The following is a 21,042-nucleotide window of genomic DNA, read 5'->3' as shown; positions in this document are numbered from 1 at the left end:
GTTTTCTTCACTGAGAATTGGTCACTGCTCTGAGCATGACTTCGTGTGCCTGTAAGCCATGTGGGCCATGAGATGACAGCTGAACACCGAAACCAGAAACAGTGAAACTGAGCTCATCTTGCCAGCATGGCACACACGTTTCCACTCTCCCCTGCCTTTGATTGGAGTGAGTCACAGCATGGCTCGCAGGGGTCTGGTCAGGAGCAGAGGAAGGGAGATCTGATGTCTTTTTTACTGAAGAGGAAGTTGCTCTGTTCTGTGGTGGCTGCAAGGGAAAGAGAAGCGGCAGCCCCACTTCCTTCCGCTGCAGGCACTCTAGTTCCCGGGGTCCAGTCCCCTCACACTCTGCAGGGCATGGCGTTTCCTAGGAGGGGTGGCATGCTCGGGGCCCCACAGCAGTGGGGCTGAGCCCAGGCCGATGGTGGGGCGGGGGCTTGGGGCAAACTGACTCAGCAGAGCTGACCCCTCCTGGAAAGGACAGCATCCCCCCAGGATCACCCAGTCGTGTGCACAGTGACCAGTGGTCTCGTCGGGGGTTGGCATTGGTCCACTCCTGGGCTTCTGCCCTCGGGGAGCGAAACAGCTTTGTACACTGCTTGGTGGGGGTCTTGTTGGTGCAGGGACTTGACTGGTAGAAAGTGCAGGGGACTGCCCTGAGTCAGCCTGAGACCTTCTAGAAGCTTACCCTAAATCAAAATTAATTGCCCGAAACCTCTAAGAATTCTCATAAAGGGCACTGGCTGTGTTTTCCCGCTGGCAGTGTCACAGTACGCAGGGCTGGTGTGGCCGATGGAGTAACAGGGATTGAGGAGGCAGCCGCAGGGTGGCTCTGGGCAGGGATGCGGGTACCAAGCAGTTGCCACAGAAGAATCCACAGGACTGGTCGGAGTTATCTGGGAGCAGGCTTGCATCTGCCCGGTGCCCCTGTGGGCAGGGAGGAGTTCCACTCTGTGAGCATCACGTGGTGCTAAGCGACATCCCAGGCCGGGGCTAGCATCCTGCCTATCACTCAAAGCCAGTGAGTTGTTTGACCTTCCCGAGGCTCGGTCCCCTCACATGTTAGACAGTACTGGCTGTGTGTGCCAGCTGTGTGCCGAGGGACAGCATCAGTTACCTCCTGGTGTGCCAGGTAGATCGTCAGGGAGCCACTCTCTTCCTCATGCTGAAGACGAGTTGTGGGTGCACTGCCGGTGAAGGGCGGCTTTTGATGAAAACCATCCTTTTCTTTATGGCTACGTTCATGTGGACTTGCCATGCGTGCTTTCATTACATTGTTTAGTCCATGTTTATGGAGCTACTTTGGGTCCCAGGAGTTGCATGAGACATGAGAGCTTCACAGAAAGGTGCTCACAGTGCCTCAAGGGAAAGAGACATGCAAGTGCCAACTGCAGCGTTTTTGGATCAGGCTTGAAAGAGCATTGTGCAGACCACCAGGGCAGGGCGGCCATGTGGCTGTGCTTAGTTGGCTCCCCTGAGGGGTACGGTTGTGCTGGGTCTGAAAGAGAGGAGTTGACCAGGCAGAAGAAGGGAAGGGACATTCCAGGAAGAGCTGGGCACAGAGCCTGGAAAGGAGAGAGCAGGGTGCGTCCAGGTCTGCAGCACGCGGTGAGGATGTGGATCTCCACGTCCACTATGAAAACAGACGTGGAAATGGACAGTTAGCATGGAGTCCCTGGAGCTCCACAGGAGAGGAATCTCCCCAAGGCTGTGGGGCACAGAGGAAGGAGCCCCTCGCCGGGGCTACGAGAAACGCGGCACATCTCCGGTTTGTAAACCCTTGGAGGGCAGAGTGAGTTACTCTTTAACTCCCACAGGGTCTGTAGAATCAGTAAGGTTGAAAGCCTTCCCCTCTATCTTTTCATCCTCCTGATCACCTGCAGAATGGGCACTGGGGACTCCCTCTGTCCAGAGGAGGTGCCATCGTGGACTGAGGCTGTGAACACTGCACCCAGGTCCCCTTCCCCGGCTGGTAGACGACTGGGTGCCAGTGTTGGTGCAGCTTCTACAGCAGAGGAGTGCCTGTGGTTTGACACACTTCCACAGTGGAGGGACGCCCGCGCCGTGGTGCGGCTTCCACAGCGGAGGGACGCCCGCGCCGTGGTGCGGCTTCCACAGTGGAGGGACGCCCGCGCCTTGATGCGCTCCTATAGTGGAGGAGTGCCCAAGCTGCTATGCGCTTCTGCAGTGGAGGAAAGCCAGAGTGGTTTCGGAGCAGGTGTGGGTCAGGCTGGGACAACCTTAGGAGCCCTAGAATTGAGCAGTTTTGGAATACACTGTACCGTTTCCAAGAAAATAAACTGTGGGTGTCTGTCCCAAACCTGTGGTGCGTGTTACCCGTGACCGGGAGATGTCATCATCGTAATGCATGCAGGGCCAGGGCCAGCCCTCTGGCCTGTTCTTCGTCTTCCTCTGTCTCCACATTTTCTCCTGCATCTCTTCTCTCCTAGTGGGGCCCTAGGGCCTCTGCCTCTGAGATTCTTGAGGACAGACAGTCCTGAGAGCTAGACCGTCATCAGTTCATCTGCAGCAGGTTCTCCTTCACCTCCTCTCCAGAGAGAGGCAGCCGGAGTCTCAGGGCCACTGTGGGGCTTCCCTCCCTGTGCCCTGACCTTCTCCTGGGAGGGTCCTGGTGTGAGCCATTGTGATGTCCCTTGGGTACTACATGGGGAGGGAGGGCCCCACGCTGGGGTGGGGGCCAGAGCAGCACAGCAGTGCAGGAGACTTCCCCGGCCGGGAAGGAGCAGGGCCCCGAAGCTTCTTAGCAGCCTTCCTTTGTGCGGGGCTCAGGGGGCTGCGCCGCATGTGCTCGTGGCGGCCTGTATATGGATATGTGCCCATTCACACTGGCGTGCACGCACATATTCACACAGAAACATGACATTGGGGCCTGGTATTGTTGCCCAGTTTCTGTAACTTGGAGGCCGTTGGCAGTGGCTGAGAATGCAGCCTCTGGGGTCAGAGTGGGCCGCTGTGTGGCATGTGGCCTTGGCCAGGTTCTTGACCTTTTTGTGCCTCTCTTTCCTTCTCTGCAAATTAGATAATGCCTACCTTGTAATGCCATGATGAACGTTATATCACTGAGCACGTGTAAGCTGCTAGAGCGGGCCCTGCCTGCAGCACGCACCCTGGAGATGGGAGCTCTTGGCTGTTGGTCTGCCCACCCCCACAAGTGTGCAGATCCATGGGGTTATGGTGGGCTCTGCAGTTTTTGCCTGCCCTCTAAAAAGCCCTTGAACCCCGAGTTTGATGATGCCTCATGCATTCAGGGAGCCCCAGGAGGGAGCAGGGCGGAGCCAGTCCCACCTGGCCCGTGGCCACCAGACTAGGAGCTCCAGGGGGTGCAGCATGTGCCGCTGAGCTGGGTTCAGGGCCCTGCATCCAGCACAAGGCCCAGCCTGAGCGTATGAGCACGTGCATGGGGAAGCATAGGCATGGGAACCACACAGCCCTGGGATCGCATCCTAGCTCCAGCCCTCACCCAGCAAGACTGCAGGGAGGGTGAAGTGCAGGCCCCTGGACTGAGCACCTGCCCCTTCACCACTGGCCAGGTGTCCCTGGGCCTCTCCGACGTGCCAGGCACATGCTGCGCTTCCTCCCCTTCCTTCAGAAAAGTTCTTTAATCTTGGCTGATGAGATTCCCTTACTTTCACATTCCTCACCTTGACAAGTAATTTAATATGGTGCCTTGAGCATTAAAATGGGGATATTCAAATCTGTGGGTTCAAAGGAAGAAAAACAATTCACTCATTATCCATGGAAATGAAACCCTGCAATGCCCTGCTCATAAAGACACAGACCTTCCCAGCCAATCAGCTCTTAATACTAAGCAACTCCTCTTAAGAAAATAAAATTTCTGGGAAACTGAGCGTGGGTTGCCATTTACTCAGGAACTTGGCTGTGGGCGGGGTAGGGGAATGGAGACCCCTTCGCCTCAGCCGTAGTAAAGCAGGTGGCCTAACCACTGAGCTGAATAGTGGTCCCTTCTCGAGAGCCAGCACTCAGGCACAGACAGCCAGATATTTTCTAACCTCACTTGGGGCCTGAATCGCCTGAACTAGGTGCTGGGTTACGAGAACAAATGTTTCCAGGAGTGCTCAGTCCCTCAGGGAGACAAGCCTTCGCCTTCCCCTATTTGAAAACTGAGAAAACAGACCCGGAAGGGGCCCCTCACAACGGCCTTTGACCCCTCGTCGCCCAGCCAGGCCAGCCCTCGCTCCACCTGTGAGCCTGCCACATATCTGGATCCTAAGGCCCTCCCAGGAGACATCTGGGAACCTGGTTTCACCACGAGTCTGGGAGTGGACTGCCCTGGGCAGGCGGACATGGTGTCCTTGGGCCCGGCTGTTTCTCCTGAGAAGGGTGCAGTGGAAGGGAGCAACCTCAACCTCTGCAGACGTCCCTGGGCCTGGAACAGGGCACCTCCTTAGCCCTGATGGGGTGCTCGGAATGGACAGCCCTAATGCCCAGATGCCCATAGGGCCTGACCTCCCTGTTTTGACTTAGGGCTTGGGAAGGGACCACGCAGCTCATGCCTAAGGTCCCAAACACCCTGAACATCCAGAGCACCCACTGGGTTCCACCTATGCTGGCTTCTTGAGGGAGAGACGGATTTGCTTTTGCAAAAAGATAAGAGAGCTGCAGGGCACTGCCTCCTTGAGGGGTGCCTCGCTGCTGCTGGCGCTCAAAATAGGCCTGGGGCTGCGGCCTCCATCCTCATCGTGGGAGATGCACGAAGGCAGGACCCCAATCCCCAGTTGTTGCTTCCTGTGCCTACTGCCCGAGAAGGGGCACCCCTCGCAGAGATGCAGCCTGACTGCCAAGGGAGAAAATGGCCATTGATGCAACATGAATGAACACACGGGGCGGCTGCATGCTTGACTGGGGGAATCTGCCTGCAAAGTTGCTTAGGAAGGATGAGGGGGCCGCAGGGGGGCCGTCCTTGTCAAGAGCTTCCAGAGCTCCCGCCATGGCCGTCTTCTCAAATGCCCCTACGCTGTGAGATTTCTCAGTTCTCTGTCCCTGATTATGGCTTCCTCCGGGCTTCCTTAGCGTCGCTCTGCTTCCTAATTATAGCCTCCCTCCTAGGTCGGCATTTTAAGAAAATTTGCTGTCTTAACTATGCTTCAGTGTACAGCTCAGGAGTGTTAAATATTTTCAAATTATCATGCAGCCATTACCACCATCTGCTTCCAGAACTTTCTCACCTTCCCAAACTGAAACTGGGCACCCATGAAATGCTCCCTGCCATTCCTTGCCTCCCTGCCCCCGGTGCCCACCATCCATTCTGTCTCTGGATCTGACCACTGTGGGTGCCTCAGGTCGGTGGAATCGTAAGTGTTCGTCCTGTTGTACCTGGCTTGTTCCCCTTGGCATAATGTCCTCAAGGTTCATCCATGTTGTAGCACGTTTTCAAAATTTCCTTTTCTTTAAAGGCTGAATAACATTCCGTTCTGCGGATAGATCACATTTTGTTGATTGGTTCCTCTATTGGCGGACTTTTGGCTGCTTCCACCCTTTGGCTATTGTGAATATCACTGCAGCGAACATGGGTTTGCAAACATCTGCCTGAGTCCCTGCTTTCAGTTCTTTGGGTATAAACCCCGAAGTGTGATTGCTGGAGGTCACCGTGTTCTGAAGGGCCGTCTGTTGGGTCACAGTCAGCTCCATAACCCCAAACCCTAGCTCAGGTAGCTACCTGTTAACTATTGAATGAATGAGGATTGTCACAGGTCAAAAGAAGATAATTAAAAGTTCATTGCAGAGTATTTATCAGTAGCCATATCAATTCAACAGACATGGGCCGTGTGTGTAATGAGATGGAGAAAATTTCGTTTGGAGAATTCTTCTAAGGAGGGAATTATCGGTGCAGGAAACACTTAGATAAATTGCTTGCGGGAGAGTGAGATCCCCAAGGGAGTTGGAGGCAGCAGAAATGATGGCTGAATTCCTGGGGCAAGGAGAGAGGTTTCTGCATCTCCTCTGAGATGGAGGAGGAACAGGAGAGAGGAGAAGAATGGGGATGAGGCTGATGCTAACGGTAGGCGACACTTACTTAATGCTACCCACAGGCCAGGAGTATGATTCTGGGCACTCCTCGTGGCGGCCCTGTGAAGTTAGCACTGCTAGCATGCTCGTCTTACAGATGAAGAAAGTGAGGCCAGGGACTTTAAGTAAATTAACTAAAGCTCATCAGTGGCAGTGCCAGGATTCAAAGTTGGGCTGAGTCTACAGAACCTGCCCTTTTGGGCACGAAGCTCCACGAAGAGAAAAGGGGGAGCAGAGCCAGTGAGAGCAGGAGCTGTTTACTCAGGGCCGGGGCACCTCTGCCGGCCTCAGAGCTTCAGCCACAACTCCCAAGCCCTCAGATTCTCTACTGAGGGAAGACGGGATGAGTTAGACATTTGGGTTGCTGTGGAATGAAGCAAGCAGCATTTGTGGACTGGGGCCAGGAGCAAGAAGACCCTGAGCAGTGAAGCCTGAGAATGTGCAGAAGCCGTCAGCAGGCCCCGGGCGTCAGGTGCAGGAAGGTTTGCTGAGTGTCACAGCCACTGCGCTGTGCTGTGTGTGGAGGGGCTGCCGGCTGTGCTGCTGAATGAGGCGTGGCACCTGCACTTCCACCTGGGATGTTTGCTCATTTGGCGTTCATTTATTCATCAGGCAATATACTTTGAGCAACTGCAGTGAACCAAACACTGTTCTAGGCCCTAAGACCAGGTCTCTGCCTTCATGGAGCTCACAGGCTAGGGCTGAAGCCAAGAAACAGGAAGATGACCGCGTCTAGCGCAGGTTGTCAGGGGATGCATGCACGCCTTCTGGAGGGTTCCTGTAGGAGAAGCAAGGTCAGGTTGAGACGTAACGTCAGGAAGGAGAAGAGGGCAGGGAAAGACATTCCCAGGCAGAACGCACAGAGTGTGGGAGGGGAGGCTTGGAATTCAGAGAGAGCACACAGTATTTGGGGAGAATTGAAAGAAGTCCACAATCGCTAAAATAGGGCCGGGCGCTGTGGCTCATGCTTGTAATCCCAACACTTTGGGAAATGGGCAGATCACTTGAGGTCAGGAGTCTGAGACCAGCCTGGGTGAACATGGTAAAACCCCATCTCTACTAAAAATATACAAAAATTAGCTGGGCGTGGTGGCGGGTGCCTGTAATCCCAGCTACTCGAGAGGCTGAGGCAGGAGAATCACTTGAGCCTGGGAGGCGGAGGTTGTAGTGAGCCGAGATCGTGCCACAGCACTCAAGCCTGGGTGATGGAGTGAGATTCTATCTGAAAAAATAAATAAATAAATAAATAAATAAATAAATAAAATAAAATAGGACACAGGAGTGGGCAGGGGTTCCTGAGCCCCCAGGCCAGCATGTTGCTGACCTTAGCCTGTACTGCTGCTGGTGGCTGTGGTGCTGTGGCCAGCTGGCTCTCTTGGGCAGCCTTCTTGTCTGGACAGCCCTCTCTGGCTAGTGCATTGGACCATTGATGAGGGGGATGTGCCCGCTCTGCTCAGCACCTCTGAGCCCGACTCCCCCACCAGCCAGCAGGAGAGACCCAGGGGCCTCCGTTTCGTCCTGCTCTCTCTCGCTTGCAATGCTTAGCCTCTGCTCCATTCTACCTCAAACTGCAGGAGCTTTGTTCCCACAGGACTGTCCCCAGGGCTGGCCATTGCAAGTCTTAGGTTTCATGTTGCTGCCTTCACCAGAATGTGAACCTCTCAACTTCAGGGTGCGTGGCCCGCCCTTCCTTCATCCTGAAGGCCATGCCACCCACTGTGCATGGCATGCTTCAGATGAACTGGATGTGTTTGTTGAATGGAATTAACATGAAAGGAAGAAGGAAGGTGGGGTGTTTTTTCCACTTTTACAATCACTAGAGAATGTCAGAAACTAAAAATTTACCCTTTTATTGCAACTTAAATATGGTGGCTTTAACTTATGTAGGAAAAGGGAAACAGGTTTACAGATCTGTTTTGCGAATCACATTGGCTGTTTAATACTAGCGCAAGGGAGGTTTCTGTTTTCTACATTTTTAGACCTAATTACTTCATCCACTGATACTTGCTGAGAGACTTTATGGCTTCCTCGATTATGAGCTCTCTTAAGTGAGCTCGTTCTTAATAATATGTGTAATTACATCAAGACGGATAACAGGACCAACGTGAAACCAGCATGAAACTGACGTGCGTCAAGGAACTCGCGAGTTGTATTCAACAGTGAACCAGTTTGCATGTTTTATTAAGGAAAAATAACCTTCCATTTCTCTTTATTTTCCCCAGCAAGAATAGTTATTGGATTAAAATTATCCCAGTGGATTTCCCTTTCTTACATAATAGTAGTTTAATTTACTAGATTTGAGGGTAGAAGGAGAAGCACTTGCTGTTGTATATGCCCCTAATGTCCACATACCCAGGGTGATGTCATAGTGGTTGGTTAGACAGTCCCTTCAGAAGAGGGGAGACATCTGCTCTAGGAGGTTTCCCATCTGAGGGTCTCTGTCTAGAGACTTCTAGATGTTCTCCTGTCTCTGGGCTCAGCAGGAGCTGCGTTTTCCTTGACCAAGACTCACCCGTCCCTGAAGCGCAGTGGCGAGGCGAGTGTGGAAGGACTCCTGAACCAGCTCGTCCTGGAGCACCTGCAGCTGGCGCCTCTGCAGTGGGGTGAGTACCCACCAGCCGCCCATTGATTCTGGGTGGATGTGCTTCTTTTCTCCAAATGCACAAACAAGGTCTTGGGGGGTGTGGCCGGGCACCCCAGATGTGGGTGGGTGCTGAAGGTCATCACGGGAAACCTTGGGGGAAAAAGACGGGTTCCCCATGCTGCGCCGGCACCTCTGCGTGGGGGCATCTTTGTTCACCTGGGCGGGCAGCTCAGCACTCAGGTGACAGTGCAGACATGAGAAGGGCTCAGTGCCCGTCAAAACAGGTGCAGCAGGCGGATCTCGGCCTCCGTCTTGACTTGCACTTGCTGTAGAGTGGGCTGCCTTCTGAAATGGCAGTTGACTGTGTCTGGCTGTGCGTGTGCTCTGCAACTGTTTCCAGAACTGAGAGTGGCTTGGGATGGCAGAAGAGAACAGGGTGTGGTGAACCCCTTGTTTTCACCCCACTCACCACGACGATGCGTGGACAGCTTTTCATGCTGTTTGTGTGGAAAAGTGTTTGTTTTGTAAATGCCTCAACTCAGTGTTGTGTTCAACCCCAAGAGAACTCCATTACTAGACACTTAGCACAGTTTATTTGACGGCTTCTTCTTGTTGCACCTGGGAACTTCCACCCTACACTGTGCCTTTCTAAATTGAACTCAAAAATATTTTGCTGAGAAACGAGCTTAGTATTTCTAAAGAAGTGAGAATCTTTATTCTCTGGAAATTATTTAATCAGCTCATCTATTTTGGATCTGCTGCAGTCAGTCAGTTGTAAGCATATATATCCCCTTTCTTCCTCTTCTTTACCCAAGAGGTCATTGTGAATGAGTAACTCCTCCTTGATCCAGGATCCAGTTCATTAATAAGCTTGTTCTGCCCCTTTCGTGGGCTAGAGACACATGAAAATGATTCCAGTGGCATGAGGAGAAAGCAAGCCTTTCTCCTTGCACTCCACCAGCCCCCTTCAGCCTGGAGACCCCCTCGTCCCACCCGCAGACCCCCTGGTCCTGCAGAGGCTGCCTCCTGGCCCCTCATAGGTGAACGCTGTTGGGACCAGGTGGGCACCATCGTGGCGGCTGTGGGTTTGCATTTTACACTCGGGCTCCTTCTGTGGACTCTTCCTCCTCTCTGAGCCCGCCTGAGTGGCAGGAAGGAAAGGCCTGGTGTTCCTGCAGAGGGTTTCACTGTTTGGTTCCCTGGAGGCTTCCCTGTAGCCCAGCCACTTTTCTAGGTGGAAATTTCCTATCTGTCTCCTGATGACCTGGGCACAGTCAGCTGTGTCGCTGGACTCAGACAGCTGAGCCAGGGAAGACACCTGGGTCCCCCTGGCTGTGGGGTGGGGTCAGGCCCAGGGGGACTAGCTGTATTTTATCTATTACCGAAGGAGATTCCACCAGGCAGCTATGCAGGACTTTCATGGGGCAAGTGAGCGAAGGGAGGGCCACAGGCAGAACAGGGTGCCAAGAGCAGAGAGCAGAGTGACCTGGGGTGAGGAGGTAGACAGCAGGTGGGCTCCTCCCTTCTGTCTTAGAGTCGGCAGCCCTAACCCCAGGTAAGGGTTTTTGAGATGGCTTGGGGGCCTTTGTTTGGTTGGATGACCAGTGGGGCACCCAGGAGCAGAGCCCTGGGGGAGAAGTTCTGATGGTACAAGGCTGAATGGGGAGAAGTCCCTGCAGTCTGGAAACGATGCCCTTCCCGGGGCACGGACTGCCCTTGGCACTGTTCTAGGTAGGCCCTAAGGGTAAGGAGGGTTCTAGAATTGGAGCAGCACAGGACAGAGAAAAGGGAAGGACCTCAGACTGCTGAGCATCTCCTGTCCCGGGCATTTTGCATAAGAGCTGCCATGCACTCCTTGCCACAGTCCTATGAGTGAGGTTTTCTCCATCATTTACAAACAGGGAGACTGAGGCTCAGAGGCTGGCACTTGCCCCAGGGGCTCCAGAGTGAACAGAGCTGGGAGCACTGTGTTACGGGCCACTAGGTCTCCACCAACCGGGGATGAACCAGTCCTGCCTGAATACTGGTGAGGCGGCTGGAAGAAGCCCGGGCAATTTGGGAATTTCAGGTGAAGAAAAGCTTTAGTCCTTAATGATCATAAAGGTCCTTTCTGTTCATTTTGGCCTCTCCCCTGTGTGTACTAAGAACACCCTTTAAAAATTGACAATAGTGGGGAAATTAGAGAGAACAGTGGACAATTAGAGCCAAGACTAGGAAGTTGGTTTGGCCCCGGGATGCCTCTCAGCATAGAACAGCCTGGAAGCTGCACATGCCTGTGTGGGCAGAGGTGCCTGCCGGGAGGCGTGAAGGCTCTGGGTCGGGCTCAGCCCCCTGCTGCGTTACATGCTGCTTCCATTTCTTGCCCTGATTTTCTTCCCCTTTTTGTACTAGTTCGTTTTCTGTTCCTTATAGCAGAATACCTGAAACTGGGTAATTTATAAAGAAATGTATTTCTTAGAGAGGCTGCAAAGTCCCAGGTCAAGGAGCTATGTCTGATGAGGGCCTTCTTGCTGCCAGGGACTCTGCAGAGTGCCCAGGTGGTGCTGGGCATCACATGGCAAGGGAGCTGAGCGTGCTTATGTGCTAGCTCGGATCCCTCTTCCTCTTCTTATAAAGTTACCATTTTCCTGCCCATGAGAACCCAGTCATCCATCAGCACATTAATCCTTGAAAGGATTAATCCATTCATGAGGGCAGAGCCCTCTTGACCCAATCACCAATTAAAGGCTCCAGCTCCCAACACTGCCACACTGGGGATTAAGTTTCAACATGAGTTTTGGAGGAGACATTCAATCTGTAGCACCCTTTTTTCATAGGGAGGCTCAGGGAGTTCTTTTGGAAATGTAGTTCGGTTCCATGGCGTCTCAGAATCAGGCAGCCCTGGACTCAGATCCCAGCTCTATGATGCATCACTTCACCTCTTGGAGCCTGGGTTTCTTGCTTTATGGAGTGGGATGGAGTGGGATGGAGCGGGGTGGAGCGGGGTGGAGCGGGGTGGAGCGGGGTGGAGCGGGGTGGAGCGGGGTGGAGCGGGGTGGTGCGGGGTGGTGCGGGGTGGAGCGGGGTGGTGCGGGGTGGTGCGGGGTGGAGCGGGGTGGAGCGGGGTGGTGCGGGGTGGAGCGGGGTGGAGCGGGATGGAGTGGGATGGTGCCTCTGCTGCGTAAATTGCTCCAGGGATTACACGAGATGACGTCTATTACGTGCTCAGTGCAGCCCCCGCCTCCATGCACTATTGTTTCCAGACCCGCATCTGTCTCCGCGTCACCCTCCTACCGCCTGTGCTGACTCCCTTTCCCCATAGGTATCGTGGGCCAGTGGTGGGACCAGGCCTGCGCAGATGCCTACTGGGCCCCCACAGGCGGGCTCAGTGCAGGGTGAGAGGTGACATTTCATTGACGTTGTTGACCTTGTTTCACTGCAGCCTCTGGGGAAACAGGTAGGGGGACGGGGTGAGAGAGAAGAGCCGTGGTTTTCACTGCACTCTTGTCTGAAAGCAAAGACCTTCTTCACGGTGCTTCAGTCCCCTCTGTGGTGTAGTAGAGGCTTTTGGTGGAGCCAGGGGACCTGGATGTACGTTTCGGTCCTGCTACGTGCTGCATCAGGGATGCCCCCTGAGCCTCCATTTCCCCATCTCAGGGCGGCATGGACCTCTCCCATGGCGACCTCACATATTGCTCTGAGGCTCAGAATCAAAGTGAAATGACATTTGTAAATGTGTCTGGCACACCATAAATCCCTACCGCCTGCAAAGCAAAGATTTATTATAATCACTTCTGTTTTAAAAGCTACAGTCTTTTATGCGATATTTCTGTTATTCCTGGAAGATCAGCCCAGTTCTAGGAGCCATATACCCGAGCCCTGGTGTGAAAACTCACAAGGGGCTCTCCGTGAATCTGTGGCATTCATCCTCAACACCCCCTTGCCCACCCCAGGGACTGGGCAGCACGTGGACCCCCTTCCTGGCATCCATGCATGGTGGGGCCGCCTCTAGACAGAGGCCCAGGCAGGCGCTCTTCAGTCTGGGGGACAGCAAGGAGAGGGGTGAGGCCCTGCGGTGTGGAGCGTGGCCCATGGCATTAAGAGGTGGTTACATGTTTTTCTTGCTTTCAGGAAATCGGAATTGGCCCAGGAGCTGCTGTCCTTTACTGTCTCTTCTTGGAGAATTTGAGAAGGTGGTTTTGAGGTCTCGTTTGCATGGCATAGAAAGATGGTTAGCAGTTGGGAGGCCACCTCTTTGTCTCATAACTAAAGAAGGGTGGGCTTGCCTTTGTTAGGGTAGTGGTTTGAGACGCAGCACTTTGGACATCTGAGGACAGTCGCCAGATGTGGCTGAGTGACTTCATCATGAGGCCAGAGCAGGTCTATTTGCTAGTTTGGAGGACATAATAATTCCCGCTTCACCAGGTGGTTAGGCAGCTCAGGTGGTATAGAAGGGTGGATGGGAGGTGGGGGCGCTTACCACATGTGATGCTCTGTACATGAGTGTTGAGTGAACCAATTGGCAGTCAGATCTATTTTTGTTAAATTATTAAGGTTCGAACAGAAAACACATCTGTATCTAAAGGAATTTTGGTTCCCTAAAAAGGCTAATAAAAATGAAGTTCAACTTGTCTTAATATATTCTATCAGGCGAAAGAAACAAATTCCCCAGGGAGGGATAGTCAGCTGCTGCCACACCTGGAGTGAGCCTGTGGACAATCTGTCCTGCCAGAGGCCACCAGGAGGGACCTCGGGAGGGAAGGAGGCTGCTTCTGCAGCACCAGGTCGTTTCTTCCCCAGGCTTGCTTTTTCTGTTTGGTAATTGGTAGTGTTTGGGTTGTCGTGGGCACAGAGGCATGTTGGCAAATAATGCGAATATTAATCCCTTTATCCTGGAGGAAATGCATGGCTTTTAAAAAACAGTGCTAAGATCTGAAAGGCATTTCTGCCTTCAGGAGGTGAGCCTGTCCCTGTGGGAGCCCTGACAGCGAGCAGCCCAGCCGTGCGCTTTCAGTTGCCGGCGGCACGTGCCAAGGCCAGGGCCTAGCACGACAGTGTGAAACCATTTCCAGAAACGGGGCATGATATTTTCCTGTTTGCAGTGTCACAGTTTATCTCACTATTATCATATCTGGCTGTTTCCAGTGAACATGTTAATATGTAAATTTCGGTTCGATTTTCTGACTAGACAAGTTTTCTAGTTAGGCGTTACTCCTAGGTCAAAGGCTATGAACCTTTTTAGGGATCTTGAGATGTTTATTCATCACGTGGGCATGTGACTCTGAATCGTGATGTGGACGTTGTTGGAACTTGGATTTCCAAGGTGATCTTCCGAGGGGGCACAGGACACTCAGGCTTCCCCTGTGAGGAGGGTGGGGAATGCAGGGATGGTCTGGGTTGGGTCAAGTCCTTAAACCTTAAACGGGACCCCAGCACATTCTTGAGACTTTGCAAGTCACAGGGCATAGGAGCTGAACTGGGTAGCAGGGGTCATGGTGACTCCAGCCCCCTCCCCAATGCTACAGCTGGATCTGTGAGCCCCAGTGGGGCAAGGGTCTTGCCATGGCCACCAGGGTATCCATTTCCACTGCTACTGCATTCCACCACTTAAGAGGCCCTTGGCATCTTTGCTTTGCTTGGGAACCATGGCTGTGCCGGCCACCTGCACACCTGGGTTGGTCTCTGACTGCAGCAAGATCACAGTGGAAGCCTGCGGGGACCTTGTCAGCTGAGTTGAATGGCATCTCTTCCCAGAGCAGCCATGTGGGGGTTTTCCATTTCTGAGCAGAGTCTCCTCTTTGAGCATTGTTTGGGATCACACATTTATATATCTGTGTATATACAAAGAGAGAGAGAACAGGCACCTCGCCCTGTGACTCATAGTTCAGGCCCTTGGGATGTGGAGGAACAAGCAGACGCAGACCCCATGGAATGATCTTGGCTTTGAATCCCACAGACCTGCTTCTGGTCTCAAGTTTGCTGTGTTTTGCCAAGTTGGCCGAGTGCCCTGAGCAGTCACTTATGCTCTGAGCTCTGGTTCTCTGTGAAGCGCTGTGACTCAGCCACCTTGCAGGGATGCTGGCAGAGTGAAACAAGCTAACACAAATAATTCCTTGCCATATAACCAGTGCTCACAAATCGAGCATTGAAAATCTCCCTGGTTTCTTTCTCTGTCTTTCTCTCTCCTCATTCCCTCGAGGAACTCCAGGCTAGGAGAGGAGGTGCCTGGTGTAGGACAGCAGCGCCAACACAGGGGCCTGGGGAGACCCTGCAGGGGCCAGAGCAGCCTGATCCTGCAGACAGAGGGCATTTGGGAGGAGGGGAGATGGCTCTGAAGGGAAGGGGCTGGGATGGTGTTGTGGAGGAGGGAGCTCTCAGTTGGGTTGGAGGGATGGGTGATTGGGTTGAGTTTACCAGTGTTTACCATCTGGACAGGGACAGTTGGAGAGTTCAGACCTTGGCTAGCCAGCCACAGCGTGGCAGTGCATGAGAAAAGGGTGAGGTTTGTCTGCCCCTCACTCTGACTGCATCCTGCGCCCGTCTTCAGGCCCACTGGGGGCAGGTGTGGTACAGGATCCACATCCCAGGACACAGTCCAGGCAGCTCCCCTCCAGTCCTGCACAGTAGAATCCAGGTCTCAGACTCACCCACTCCTCACCCCCAGCCAGGGCTTTGGGGCTGCCATGTTCCCTGCATCCCACCCCCCATGACCTGGGCTCCCCTCACCATTCTTCCAGAGTCCCCTCCAACGACAAACTGAGGCTGCAGCTCCCTAGAAGCCCCCATGGCCTGAGGGAGTTTCTATCACACCCGTAGGCCGCCATGCCAGGCCGGGCCCTCGTTCCCTGGCAGACCCAGTATCCTCAGCTTTGGCCTGGCCTGACTGATTCTTTCTCTGACTTAGAGCAGGCTCACTAATTCAATTCAAAAAGGAAAAGGGTTCTTCTTTAATTTTTGACTTTTTGAATTTGTATATAGTTTTGAGACAGGCTCCTGCTTATTGCCCAGGCTGGAATGCAGTGGTGCAGTCATAGCTCACCGCATCCTTGACCTCCTGGGCTCAGCGATCCTCCCGCTTCGACCACACCCAACTAATTTTTGTATTTGTTATTTGTATTTGTTAATTTTCGTAGAGATGGAGTCTCCCTATGTTGCCCAGGCTGGTCTTGAACTCCTGGCCTCAAGCGATCCTTCTGCTTTGGCCTCTCAGAGTGCTGGGAGTTCAGGTGCGAGCTAACAGGCCCAGCCTCTAATTTCAAAGCAACTGTTTCGCAGTACAGGTCACCTGCTGGGTCAGGCATGAGGTCTTTATGTTGTTATTTCCGAGCTCTCCACAGCCCTGAAGGCTGAGGTTCTCCCGTGTAGAGGAGGAACTTGAACTCAGCGCAGCTGGTCTCCTCTAGCACTGCACAGGTGGGAGGGAACAGCCCCAGGTTCAAATATGAGTTCCTGCCCCCAGAATCTGAACCTCCCACCAGAATCTGAACCTCCCACTGGATCACTTCGTGAAAGGAATATATCCTCATGGTAGAAGATGAGAGAAAATCAGAAAACATAGATAAAAAATAGCCTTTCTCTATCCCCAAAACAACCTCTAATTCATTTTTGTGCATTCCCAAGTCTTTTTGCTACTTTCCAATTCTAATTTTGTCCATAGGGATGATCATACTGTATTTATACTTCTGTGTCCCTTTTTATGCTTGACAAAAGTATAAGCATTTCCCATGTTATAAACATGTCTCGCACATATTGTTAAGGGCTGAACTATATTTTATCAAATGAATACAAGATAATTTAATACTTGTTCTATTGTTGAACATTTAGATTGCTTCAAAACATTTGCTATTATAAAAGTTATATGTAGTGGTTTTTTCGTAGAGCCTTTTCTGTGTTTTGGGGCGATTCCCTCAGCGTGGATTCTCAGAAGTTATTAATATTTTATGGGATCTTGGCAGAGAGCAAAGCCGTCAACTTTCTTGTGTGATTATGACAGCAGTTGCATGGCTCGGACTGGCATGGAGTCAGCACTGAGCCGACTGGGGTCTCGGTGCAGCCTCCGCCACATCCTTGTGCTGAGTCTTGACTTCAGCTGGTGGTCAAGTCCTGTGAACTTGGGTTTCCCTCTTTGTAAAGTGGAGATGCTCAGTGGAGGTTTGAGGAAACCCCTGGGAGCCCAGCACAGAGCCTGTTCCTCAGGCTCATAGAGGCAGGCGTGATCTTTAGGGAGCTGTGCTGTGGGTGCCGATGCCAGACTTTGGGCAGTGGGGGACCACTGGAATCTCCCTGCTTCTGGGGCCTGAATCCTGGAGTGAGTGTGTTCCTGCTGCAGAGGGTCTGACGGCAAGGCAGGAGGCAGAGGGCAGGGCTGGGCCAGGAGCAGGGCCATGCTCACAACTGGACCCCGAGTCTGCACATCGGGCTGGAGCTCCCGAGACCCCTCCGTCTCAGTCCATGAACAGTCCTGGAAAGGGTGTGCTGCTCCCATCCTCCAGGTAGGAAGAGCAGGAGGCAGGGCTGGGCCTTTCTGTGCCTGCTGCAGAAACCCAGCGTGCTCCCTGACTGTCTATTTTGAGGACCATCTTCCAGGCGTTTCCATAGAGACCCGGTCATGGTGACTAATGGGGCTAAGCGTTTGCCATGCGGATTTGAGTGTCCCACGACTGTGCCACCCTCCGCCTGCCTCTTCCACTGCTAGCACTTTCCTCTTTATAGCTCTTTGTATTTTCTCAGATGCATCAATGATTGGTCTGTGCTGTCTTTCATAGCCATCCAGTGAATACAGATTAGGTTTTAGCCACATTATGGAGTGGATATTTTCAGTACACATTCTCCAAATAATCACCAAGCAAATCCCACCGTGAGCTCCAGTTCTGAGCTGTGATGTGAAGGCTGCACATGTGGGAATGAGGGGAACACCAGCCTGGGAGGCAGAGCAGCCACCTGATGGCTTGTGTGCGGGACAGTCCTCTGCCTTATCTCAGGGAGATGTGGTGCTCTCATATTTGAGGAGCATGGCTGAAGGTCCAAACTCTTCATGACTAGGAGAGTACGGCGGACAGCAGATACAAAGGCCTGGAAGAGTGAGGTGGGGATGGACATGGTTTGTGGGGACAAATGACTGCTGTTGATGGAGCCTGGAACCACAGAGAAGATGGGTGGGCTGGTAAGGAGAGGGAGGTGAGGCTGGGGGCCTAAGGTTGCATGGAGGATGTTGATTGATTGATTGATCCATCCATTCATTCAATAAACATCTGTTGATCACTACTCTGCACCAGGCACTGTCCTCAGTGCTGGGCACCCAAAAATAAACTCAGTCCTTGCCTTAGAGCCTCTCTCAGTCTAATGAGGGCTGGGGTTCCAGATCAGTCAGCAGGTTGTTTACACAGATCCTGGTATTTGCCGGCCTCAGAGCTTGTGCAGACGTCCTAGAAGCGGAGGCGAGAGACAGACTAGAGCCTGATCCTCAGCTGCCGCCTTCCCAGGAAGAAGTCCTGGGATTCATGGGGATGTGGCTCAGAACCCGTGGGCCTCCCTGGGGACAGACCACCTGGAGCAGGCTGTGGATCCCCTGGTGTCTGGGTATTGCTGCTTCCATCTGAACAGCACCTTCTGCCCTGAACCAGCTCCGTTCAGGAGTCTGGAGCCCATGGTGCCAGCAGCCAGAGCTCTGCGTGGTGCCTCTGAGACTGAGCTGCACCCTGGTGCTTTCTGGGGCTTTGCAGAGAAACGTGTCCCTACACCGAGTACGTGCCCTTTCATCAAATTGTGTGACATGGACATTACGTGAGGAGCTTTGTTTATTTCTAATATGAAATGCATGTAGAATGGCTGCTGAGAGTCACTGAATACATTCAGAGCTCAGACTGCCTGGAAAAGGGAGTGAGAAAGCCAGCTCCCACCAGCCAGACAGTAGGATGGCCATACCGATGGTGGCAGTGAGTGCCCTAGGCCGTCCTGGCAGCTGGGCTTGCCCGCTGGCCCTCTGCCTCCTTCCCAGGTAGCTTAGCAACAGCACCGGCAGTGGATTTTCCCAGCACAGCCCACATCTCCAAACATCTGCTCCAGGCCAGCGTTAGTCAGTACTTCTGAGAGGCCTGTGGAGGAGTCCCCGCCCACTGGGGCAGGTGAATTGGGTGGTTTTGGTGACTGAGGGCCTGGTCTGCCTGAGTTGAGAGCCACTTCCTGGGGACCATGACGGCTTGTGGCAACTGGCCTGAGGCCCAGTTTGCCCGGCAGTGGGTGTGGGGGATGAAAGCGTGCCCCAGTTGGCTTCTCTGGGCTTGGGTTGACAAAGAGGATTGTTTGTTTTTCTTTACAAAAGTAGTTACCTTCTTTTTGAAGGGGGAAAAAGATGAAAGCAACCTATATTCAGAGGAAAAGCCCCAGCTCCTAATCCCCTATTTGGAGAGGCCCCTGCTCACAGGCCCCTGCTGTTCCGTCTGTGGACGTGGCTGCTGCGTTTCAGGCGCGGTCTCCATGATGCTTTCTGCATCCTCGCGGCAACCCTGGAGGAGGTTGCTGTGACATCCCTCATGTGGATGGGAAATGCGGCAGCCCCAGGGTGGCCTCGTCCCATCTGAACCCGGGCAGTCTGGATGCAGGGCCTGTCCCCGCCCCACCTGCTACCTCGTCTCTCTCCTCTTCCTCCTGTCTCTTCTTTCCCCATCGTGTCTACCTTCACTGCTGAGTCTTCTATTTAGCTGCAAACATCTCTGTTTGAAATACCATTTGGGAGCCTGCTTAATTGCGATCTTGTTCTGCAAAAGAAAAACCGTTTGTGGAGCATGTACCGCGCCTGTCAGGAAGGTGTCACTTCCGGCGTCCCCTCCTCTGTTTCTCCCGATTCCCCAGTGGGGTAGGCACTGACTGCTTTTGGAAGAAACCGGTGGGTGGAGAGGCTTTGAAACTGGTCCCACAGCTGCTGTCCCTGCCCCCGGTGATGCTCGTGTGGGACTCGCGGTCTCCACGGTGCTCAGGGTGACCTTCCACCTGTGGCCGTGCTTGTGGTTCTCCTACCTGGAGCATTCTCGCGGCCGCAGAGCCCTGAGGATGCACTTCCAAGCCTGGCCTTTGGCTCAGAAGGCCCCCCACCACCCGCAGCACCTTCCTCAGCCTTGCCTCCCTCCCCTGGGCCTGTCTGTCTTCCCTGTGACTCAGGCTCCAGGCTCCCTCAGCTGCAGTTGCTTGTCCCCATGAGCCATGCTCCCCACAGGCCTTCATACCTGCTGCCTCCCATAGTCTTATCCAGCCCTTTCCTTCCAACTCAGGTTCTTGTAGGCAGCCTGCCTTGGCCTCCCTGGCCTCACACATTTGTGCCCTGCCTGGGCCCAGCTGCATTTCCGCCTGCGCATTTCCCCACCCCCAGCATGGTGCCTTTCTCCTTAAGGTTGTACTGTCTGCGGGCTGTGTCTTCCACTGCTGGTGGGTGCCTGAGAATGCAGAGATCCTCAGCACCTGTGGGTGCTCAGTAAGGGTTTGCTGACTCCATCAAAGAGTGAATGAGGCCGTCCTCCTCCTCTCGGTCCAAGGCCAGATTTGAGCCTAGGCGTAGATGTCATTCTTCCACGTTATTTAAATAGTTCCATGTTGATGTGCCCAGATGCACTGAGACAGTCCCTTCTTATTGCTTATTAATTGTTTAATTTTTCCGTTTGTAACTCTAAGGCGGGTATTCCTGGCATCTGCCTTGCGACAGCGCTGGTCAGTTCCTGAGGATCCATTCCCAGAACAGCCTTACTGGTGCAGCGTGCATGCCTGTGGCCAGCCTGGCCTTCAGGGTGGTTGACTGACCCATGCTCCTGCCGATAAGAACGGCCTGACTGTGGGTCACTCTGGATCCTCTGCAAGGCAGCAGCCAGTTCGAGAGGAGGTGCGCTCCAGGCTCAGGAGAGGGAGGTGCTCACCCCAGAGCCAGCACAGAATGCGGTGCCATGGTGGCTGGGCTGGTGTTTGTTTGTTTCCGGGGGCCAGAGGTAGACGAGGGGTTCTGATCCTAGAGCTGGGGCTACCTCTTTCTGAGCCAGGTCCCTGGAGAAAACTCTAGTACAAAGGATAGGAATATGGCCTAGAACAGAAGCCAAGTGGAACAAAATGTCCCCCCAGCCCCTGGCTGCTTCCGCCTGAAGTAAGTCTTCCTGCAGGAGGCCTTCATCACCCTTGTCTGCTCCTGCGCGACACCCTCTCCCATTTACCTAGCCATTTGTCTGTCCTCTTCCCGAGACTGTGAGCTCCTTGGAAACAGTGACTGTGTCCGGGCGGGTGAGAGGAGGTGCTCTGCACGGCTTCCTGGATCCTCCTGAGCAGGGCCTGGCACTGAGGGAGAGCAAGTGCGGGGAGCAACTGGCCTACCCCTGACACTCACACACAGCCTGATGGAGGGGTGGGGGAGGGTGCTGGGGAGAAGGAGACAGTTCTGCTCAACCCAGTATGCTGGG

The 21,042-nt window shown here is 53.5% G+C and overlaps 1 protein-coding gene across 1 annotated transcript in view; it reads left to right on the top strand.

Annotated features, from left to right (window-relative positions):
- The window catches only part of TRAPPC9 (trafficking protein particle complex 9), a 714,313-nt gene that overhangs the window by 557,271 nt on the left and 136,000 nt on the right, over positions 1-21,042 (top strand). Inside the window, exon 21 of the mRNA XM_025393926.1 lies at positions 8,558-8,648. Coding sequence (XP_025249711.1) covers positions 8,558-8,648 — 91 coding nt within the window. The remainder of the gene's footprint in view (positions 1-8,557; positions 8,649-21,042) is intronic.

Source organism: Theropithecus gelada, chromosome 8, assembly GCF_003255815.1.
Source record: "Theropithecus gelada isolate Dixy chromosome 8, Tgel_1.0, whole genome shotgun sequence".
Lineage (NCBI taxonomy): Eukaryota > Metazoa > Chordata > Mammalia > Primates > Cercopithecidae > Theropithecus > Theropithecus gelada.
The sequence above is the reverse complement of the archived record's forward strand: the minus strand, read 5'-3'. Positions and strand labels throughout refer to the sequence as shown.